The sequence below is a fragment of the Rutidosis leptorrhynchoides genome, chromosome 2 (assembly GCF_046630445.1).
Source record: "Rutidosis leptorrhynchoides isolate AG116_Rl617_1_P2 chromosome 2, CSIRO_AGI_Rlap_v1, whole genome shotgun sequence".
NCBI classification, from domain to species: domain Eukaryota; kingdom Viridiplantae; phylum Streptophyta; class Magnoliopsida; order Asterales; family Asteraceae; genus Rutidosis; species Rutidosis leptorrhynchoides.
This window is the reverse complement of record NC_092334.1, coordinates 368,659,487-368,667,828: the sequence shown is the minus strand read 5'-3', so window position 1 is coordinate 368,667,828 and position 8,342 is coordinate 368,659,487. Positions and strand designations below refer to the sequence as shown.

The 8,342-nt window shown below is 35.4% G+C and overlaps 2 protein-coding genes across 3 annotated transcripts; one reads left to right on the top strand and one right to left on the bottom strand.

Moving 5' to 3' along the window:
• The first annotated feature begins 271 nt into the window (after positions 1-271).
• Positions 272-1,721, top strand: LOC139892046 (sec-independent protein translocase protein TATA, chloroplastic-like). The gene is made up of 2 exons (XM_071875078.1): positions 272-651; positions 1,405-1,721. Exons 1-2 carry the CDS (start codon positions 349-351, stop codon positions 1,498-1,500), a joined length of 399 nt encoding a protein of 132 aa, XP_071731179.1. The 5' UTR covers positions 272-348; the 3' UTR covers positions 1,501-1,721.
• A 3,116-nt stretch (positions 1,722-4,837) lies between these two features.
• Positions 4,838-7,424, bottom strand: LOC139892045 (light-inducible protein CPRF2-like). 2 transcript variants are annotated; one of them, XM_071875075.1, is made up of 6 exons: positions 6,989-7,424; positions 6,571-6,667; positions 5,974-6,181; positions 5,761-5,836; positions 5,553-5,678; positions 4,838-5,462 (listed from the first exon to the last, which is right to left on the bottom strand). In XM_071875075.1, the coding sequence occupies exons 1-6, from the start codon at positions 7,391-7,393 to the stop codon at positions 5,040-5,042; spliced, it is 1,335 nt and encodes a 444-aa protein (XP_071731176.1). In that variant the 5' UTR covers positions 7,394-7,424; the 3' UTR covers positions 4,838-5,039. The 2 variants fall into 2 exon arrangements, with proteins under 2 accessions (XP_071731176.1, XP_071731177.1); XM_071875076.1 differs by having other exon boundaries at positions 5,974-6,175.
• Positions 7,425-8,342: the final 918 nt, after the last annotated feature.

The following is an 8,342-nucleotide window of genomic DNA, read 5'->3' as shown; positions in this document are numbered from 1 at the left end:
GCAAGCAGCCCAGAGTCATTGCAGGCGAACCTCCGTAACCATGAATGGATAAATGTGGGTGCCTGGAATCGAACTCTTATCCTCCACTTTGGAAAGCCATGATCTTAACCATTCAAACACCACACTCATGGTTTACCTCAAAGAACTTAAGAACCTCCTATACTAATAATTTATTAAAAAAATATTACACAACCTCCCCTATTTTAATACTATCAACACATGCTCATAAATAACATCTACCTACCTCATTTTCAATTTTTATACATATACATATATACATATTAATATCAAAAATATCTTTATGTAAACTTCAATCGAAATTCATCTTCATCTTCAACAACAAAAGTAATGGCATCAAATATCATTTCCGTTTACACCCCACCAATCTCAAAACAAAAAACCCCTTTGTTTTCTTCTTCAAATTCATCTTTTTTCACCAACACATCATCTAGATCATTTAATCTTATTAAATCACAGAGATCTGTATCATCCAACACCCAAAAAGGAAAAAGATTTTCGTGTAACTGTATGTTTGGACTTGGTGTCCCTGAACTGGTTGTTATTGCAGGTGTTGCTAGTCTTGTTTTTGGTCCTAAGAAGTTGCCTGAAGTTGGTCGTAGTATTGGCAAAACCTTCAAAAGCTTCCAACAGGTTTTTATTTCTTTTAATTTTTTTTAATCAATAATCCATTAATCTATATTTGTTATGTGTTATGCTTAGATATTGGTGCTGTTAATTGGTTTGAGTTGACTATTTGGTCAACTGTATCAGATAGCTCTAGGAGTATATTTGAGCTTGATTCATTAGCCCCAAAAGATTTTAATTTAGACAAGTCTATCATGATGAATCATTTTGTCAAAAATTAAATGGTTTATATTTGTTTTAGGTGAAACTGTCTGTAGCCTGAACCGGAAAAACTTTATCTGTTTGTCCTCTGATTTGGGTAGCCTGAACTGAAAAAACTTTTATCTGTTTGTCCTCTGATTTGGGTAGCCTGAACTGGAAACTCTTTATTCGTTTACCTGTTCCGTTTTTGGTGGTGTTTGGCTAATGTTATTTTTTGGCTTACAAGCTTATTGTAATTAAAAAGAACAAACAAGTGTTAGTATGCTAATTTTTAAAGGTTTATCAACATATCATGTTAAATATCGTATATGCTTAGCACCCAAAATCAAGTTCTAATATACTCTAACGTCTTCATAGTTATACAGTAGCTAACATTTGATTTAACCAAAGTTCGATATACTTGATAAAAGCTCCAGTTGAGTTTCTTGATGGCTTAATTGCCTTTTAAATTGTTGATTGGAATTTTGAACTTTACATTGACATTATCCTTTTAGTTTGCGATTGTAAGTGAATATGTGGAAATTGGCGTATTTCTAATACGAGTGTGAACTTATGCAGGCAGCAAAAGAATTTGAAACAGAGCTGAGAAAGGACCCTGAACAATTTGAAGAGTCACAGCTTGCTGTGAACGAGATTGTTGAAAAAGAAAATTAAGACGTCAAAAGCGCGCAAATTAGTTCATAGGACGGTTTCATACTTGGAGTCATTACGGAATATTACTTACAGCTACTTGTATGTTGGAGAAACTTACTATCATCAAGGACTTGTAGTGTTGTAGTATGCTTGAGATGAAATCTTTAGTTGTATTCTGTTAATTAACGGATTGTTACTGTTTTACTGGATTTTTATTTGGGACTTATAACTAAATAGTTTCTCAAGTATTACAGAGTAGTAATAATTTAATTCTGTGTACTCGAGATATGAGGAAGCTATGATATAAACAGTCGTATTTCTATTAAAAAGTGAAGTCGTCCCTTTAGACCGTTTGTAGTGCATCGTGATGGGGGGATTTTTGACACCATCACGCCACCATCGCACCTTGTGCGGCGTGATGGTGGCTTTAATGAGCAAGAAGATGAGCGTGAGGGGTGGAGGCAACGAATAAGGTGGTGCCATATGGGGTTTCAAACGGTCATAGAGACGTTGAAATAAGAAAAACTTATTTGACAAACGGCTAATCTATATATTTATATTTATATTTACATTTACATTATAAATAAAATAAAATATTAAATATACCCTATATATAAACTATACACCATTTCTATGATTCTCACACACACTTTTTTGATCCTCACACATCAATTGAGTATTATTAGAAGAGTAAAAGGTTAAAATAGGTGTGTGAGGATCAAAAAAGTGTGTGTGATGATTTTCTATATAAACTACACTCCATTTTTATCAATTGTATCAAATTTTTCAACATTTCTATCAATTTTCTTCAATATTTCTTCACAATGTCAAATCTCAATCCTAATGAGGGTAATTCCGCTAATTTATACAATTTCGGGTCACCAAATTTTCTTGGGTTGAAATCAAATTCCCCGCAAATTATTCGGGGTAATAGACCTTTTAGCAATGTCACGCAACAAAATCTTTCTCACGACTTCAATAACGCCCAAATTTTTGCTCAGTTTTTACAATAACAACAATTTCAATAACAATATCCACACAACATATTCCATCACAATTCTCGCAACTGGGCGTTATGCCATTTCAGCTTCCATGTATGCAACCTGGTCAGAATCACCAACTTTTACACCTCTAGATAACGACGAAGTGGAAGAAATTCGTGGTGAACCGCAACCACCACAAGTACGGGTTTGAAGAAGTTATAGAAGAAAAGGAAAGGAAATTGCGAAAGAACCACATAATAAAAAATTGTGGAATGTGTTCGAAGAAATTTGGTTGGAGTTGTGGTGGATTGAGTCTTCTGAAGATGGAGTTCATGGTAATTCGCAAAGAGGTGCGACATTTTGGGGTGTAGTTCGTGAAAAGTTCAACAATAACGATTCCGGTTGGTTACGAGGTGACGATCAATTAAGTGACAAATGGCGTCATATGGATAAGGCGTGCAAAGATTTCACAGCCTTATATAATGAAGAAGAACGAAACTCAAGGCTTTGCGATCGAAACGAGGAAGACATATATAACATAACGATACAAAAATATCAATAACAGTATGGCAAATGGGGTTACAAAGAGGTTTAGGAATTCTAGAAGAGGCTGTAGTGTTATACATCACCTGCAGTAGGTGGAAGTATTGTGCGAAGAAGAAGAGCTTCACAAGCTGCACTCGAAGATGAAGACGACGATGCGGTTGCCGAAAACCAAACGGTCAATCTCGGTGAAGATCGGTTAAACAACCTCTAGGAGCTATTTGGTAATGATGAGATTCGACGTCCAATGGGAAGAGAACGATCGAAGAAGACTGCTAGAAATTTCGCTTCGTCTGAAGCGGGGACTTCATCATCACGGGATACGAACTCTTCAAGATTCGAAGAGTTGGCTTCAAAATAGGATATGCAAAAGGAGGGGGAATTGGAGAAAAGAAGCAAGGGTATTGATGCTATAGTTGAGGAAGAATGAACACGATCGGCAATGGAAGTCATAAAATTATTTAAACTTAACGTTTACGAAATTGAGGATCCGAAAGAAAGGAAAATAGCTTTGAAGTTCAAGAAAAAGATGACCGGCCGCTACAAAGATTATTTTGACAATTCTAGCAACGAGGAGTAATTGTAGTATTTTCTTTTGTTTTCCGTACGTTTTAAGGTTTAGGAGTTTAATAAAGTAGTAATTGTATTAGGACATTTTAATTATTGTAATTTTTCATTATTAGGACTTTTAATAAATTGTAATTGTTTTATTTTTATTAAATTAAATGTGCTTTTATTAATTTAAATTATTATATATGTCTTACTTTTTTTTAAAAAAAAATGAAGCAAATAAAAAACACTCAAACAAAAAATGAAAAAGAAAATAAAAAGGTTGGACCTATTTTTTCTATCACACAACCATCACGTCATACCATTACAAACTTCATCGCGTCATCACGTTATCACATTGCCAAATCAGCACTATCCCTCACAAATACACCCCCATCACGCCATCACCACTTCAAATGTTCTTATGGAGAAAGTCATATATAATCTACTTGAGTCTCATCATAGAGAGTGCTTCACCAAACCACTGTGATGTGTTGGCACAAACGCCCCACAAACGTCTTGAGGTGTTAGTAGGTGTTTGTATCACCCACAAACGTCTTCAACAATCTTTCCCATTACAACTCATACTTAACACTTCACAGACTGGTAGACATAACCCATAAAAATTCTCTCATCCACACCACACAGCGTCATCATTATCCGTGACCTAATGGCAACAACTGGAAATTTGAGAGATTGATAAATGGAGAACTAAAGAAAATATGTAGTGCAAATCACCTAACAATTAAAATAGTCAAACAGCAAAAAAACGTGGACAACCTTATGAGATTATTGATGTGGTTGGTGGGTTGTAATAAATTTTCACGTGTTACAAAAATTACAAATGTTTATAGTCCTTGACTCCTTGTAGATCCAATCTTATCTCATAAAATTCTATAATGTCAAGGTTGTTTGAATCCAAATCAATGAAATCGTCGCCAATTCATTTCGACCATATGTCAAGGCACATAACCCTTAAAAGGATTTATATCAAATGCATTTTGATGAATTTCATATTCAGACTCGATTATCGATTAACTGTTACAAAGTTGACTCAACAACAACAGTATACCTATTTACTCATTTAGTCAATACTACTATACTAATACTTAGTCGTAGATCGTTAATCAAAAGCTTCCCACAAAATGGTGTTCTTAGAATTCCATATACTTATCATTCGGATTCAAATTGTTTACTTTACCCTACCATAATTGCTTTCATGGAAGTAATTGATCACCAAGGATGTACAGACTATAAGCGCCTTTCAAACTAAAAAAAGGGTCTGAAACAATAAAAAAAATACATCAAATTGGTTACATCCAATGTTTAAGTTGTTCAATTAAGATTATGACATTCAATGGAGGGAAGAAATTATTCAGTCAAATAGACCAACTGATTTTTTTCATACAAAACAACTCCAAAATTAGGCACTCTGATCAAGCCACTGCACATAAAAATAACAATAAAGAAATTCCAATCATTCTGCTAGCGGTCACTGCCTCCTTGGGTGGTCCCACAAGACGAGCCGGCAACATCTCCACGAAACCGTTTCTGCAAATGTTCCAAACTGGCTACACGTTGCATCGAACCTGTTTTACCAATCTTTTGTTGTCCCACTTCCGACATCACGGGATTCGGATGTTGAACGTTTTCGACTGGCGGGATGTTTACCATGGTGTTTAGAGGCGGCACACGTGTGGCGGAGACATGGTGGTTGGTGGTGGTGGGAGTTGGTTGGCCCTGATAAAAGTGTTGCTGTTTCATGTCATCCTGTAAAGTGTCTGCAGATGTATCAGATGGGCTGCACGAATACGATGGCATGGGCCCCATTGTAGACATATCGGACATGGTTTGAACCATTGGGTTGAAACCGGTAACTCTTTTCACACTTTCTTCAGCCATCTTTACCTGTATTTGTTCAATAAATATACAGAATTTCATTTATTTAAAATGGATAATTTTCGATCGTGCTTAATTGAATAGGCTCAATCAAACTACCTTTGCTCTCATTGTTTCAACATCAGCTTTCAGCACTCTATTATCAACAGCAGCTTCATTGTACTTTTGGCTTATGTCGGTGAGACGTTTTAATAATGAAGAGTTTTCAACCCTTAATTGAGACACCTAGAAACATGCATATAAGAAGTTTATTACAATCTTTTTATTACTTTATTGAAAAAAAATATGAAAAAAGTGACGAACAGACCTGAGTCTCAAGCTCAGTCAAATGGGCCTGCTTTCTTCTTCTTGAACGTCTCGCAGATTCTCTGTTCGATAGCATTCTAACGAGAGAAAAAACAATAAAGGTTTGGGAGATCAAACTAAAGCATTTTCTATCTGAAGCCATTTTGACCCTTAACCCAGCCCATTTTGCCACTTACACTTCTGAAGATCAGAAGTAGGAATGAAACCAACTTACCTTCTAACACGTTTGACATCTGTAGGGTCCATATTCTCAGTTGTTTCTGTGTCTCCGTCAAGTTCGTCATCATCTGAAAGGTCTCGTGATGACCCACTTGTTGCTGACTTCACGGGAATTGTTTGTTTCTTTTGTGTAACAGGCAAAGAAGGGATCCCGACAGATCCACCACCATCCTTAGCGGGCCCCTTTGAATCAAACCCTGACACTACCCAGGCAATAGATACAAATAAACAACGTAAACCGTAAGGATATCACACATAAACAGTTGATATAATATTATGTCCATATGGCAGATATGAAACAGAGACCATATAAGGTTGTATGATTGACTTTTCGGGTCTTTTGTGTGTGTTCTTTGTTTTAGTTTTATGACACGTGTGAAACTAATATCGCTTGATCTTTGTATGATGATGATTAGAAGGGACAATTACACCCTTTTTATCATGAATGGGTTGCTTTGGCTTCTATTTTTGATCTTTAACAGGTTGATGTATATAACCTCCTAAATCATTCAACTTAATTTAACACGAGGTTTGAACATGAGACCTGTTGATAGACTGAATTTCCAAAATCTAAAAAGTTGAAGGCACAAACCTTTAGCAGGAGCTTGATATCCCAACTGCGAGGTGTTTGAGGCCTGTGATCCGATGTCAGGTAAAGCGGCAAAATCTTGAGCTTTTACAGAAGATGCCTAAGGGAAAGATTGAACTATACATGTTACATCAGTAACTTCAATTTTTATTTTTATTTTAGCTGATATTCAACTTAATTTAAAGTTACAATCTTTTTAATGTCATAGATTAAATAATTCGGGCTTTATGTTACCTATTCCTCAAATTAGCCCTAAACAAACCCTAGCATAATATAAATCTACTGCTATAATCACATATGTAATCAATCACCATCTACTTATTGACAAAAACCTCCTAATGAAAGTAGAGATATAATACATAAATAGCAATTAAAGTCAAAAATCCACGTCAGCAAAACAGAAATGAAGAGAAAAATATACCCTGGTCAAAGCAACAGCTGCACAAGCAAGATTAAGACGATTTTTGAGATAATCCTGATACTCCTCCGAATCAATCGGAACATTCGGAGCTCCGGCAACGAACGGCGTCGTTTCAGTAGTAGCAACGGCCATTAATTTGTTTTTATCTTTGATTTCATCTCGATCGTTAATCTCAACAACATGATCATTACTATGATTATTATCTTTAGAAGATGAAGATTCAGGTGGTTGTGATGATGTTTCTTGTATAAATCGTTGAAATGCCCATTCAGACATACTCCGATTCATCGTAGTTGATTTGTTGTTTTTGGTTGCAGATGATGAAGATGATGTTTCATCTTCATCGGCCGGCGATGGTGACCAAAAGTGGCCCGCCATATCGTCCACTGAAAACATCCTATCCATTAATGCTCACTTTTTGTTCTCTCTCTCTTTTACGGAGTATATAAACTAAACAATTTTGACTTTAAGCATAAGTATCCTTTTATTATCTAATTGGACACCATTTATTTAGGGGTGAATCTTATAGCTGGAGCTAAAATTTATGGCTGGAGCTTGTAGCTGGAGCTTATTTTAGAAGTTGAAAGTTAGAGGTTATTTTTTAATAAGTGTTTGGTGAAAATTAGCTGAAGCTGGAGCTTATTATTGTAAATGAACTAAAATGGACAACAAAATATATGATAAATAATTATATAAGGATCAAGTATATAATATTAACTTTACAAGCCTAGGAGTTTATTTTTATAAGGTAGTTCAACTAACTTCTTTTTCCAGAGCTTATTTTTTTCATAAGCTCTGAAAATTATGTCAGCCAAACGATGCTACAAGCTTAAACTTATGAAAAAAAATAAGCTTAAGTTCACATAAGCTCCAAAAAGCTACTCGGCCAAACACACCCTTATATCAAAATACTTTACTACTACTCACATCTCAAAATGATTTTATATGCAAGTTAAATTAATAGTTTATCAAATATATACCAAATACATTTATAAAAAGATATAAAAAAGTGAAGAAAAAAAACTCAAAAGTTTAAAAGTAAATAAGTTAAGTCTTAAGTATCATCATCATCATCATTCATAAAAGATAAAGTAAGTTTTCAACAAGAATAGAGATCGAAACAAAGGCTAACTTCGGACAGCTGCTACGACCTCTATACAAACCGAAAAGACGCGTGGTCAGTGGCCAAGGCTCCGTATGTGAGTCCTTGTACCGCTGTCCAATTCTCAGATCCTAACTCGATGTCGTTTGACCGTGGCGACGGTTCAAGCGCGAGTAGGTCAGAATTTTCAGCACGTCGTTACAAAGGCGTAGTGATTTTCGGAAGGCTATAAATCCTAAACCGTATATCGAA

Excerpts from the sequence above, each read along its gene's own strand:
- LOC139892045 (XM_071875075.1), bottom strand. The coding sequence starts at position 7,393 with ATGGATAGGATGTTTTCAGTGGACGATATGGCGGGCCACTTTTGGTCA. Across the intron at positions 6,182-6,570 it reads ATATCAAGCTCCTGCTAAAG|TGTCAGGGTTTGATTCAAAG; the intron begins GTTTGTGCCTTC and ends TTGCCTGGGTAG. Across the intron at positions 5,837-5,973 it reads GATGTCAAACGTGTTAGAAG|AATGCTATCGAACAGAGAAT; the intron begins GTAAGTTGGTTT and ends TTCTCTCGTTAG.
- LOC139892046 (XM_071875078.1), top strand. The coding sequence starts at position 349 with ATGGCATCAAATATCATTTCCGTTTACACCCCACCAATCTCAAAACAA. Across the intron at positions 652-1,404 it reads CCTTCAAAAGCTTCCAACAG|GCAGCAAAAGAATTTGAAAC; the intron begins GTTTTTATTTCT and ends GAACTTATGCAG.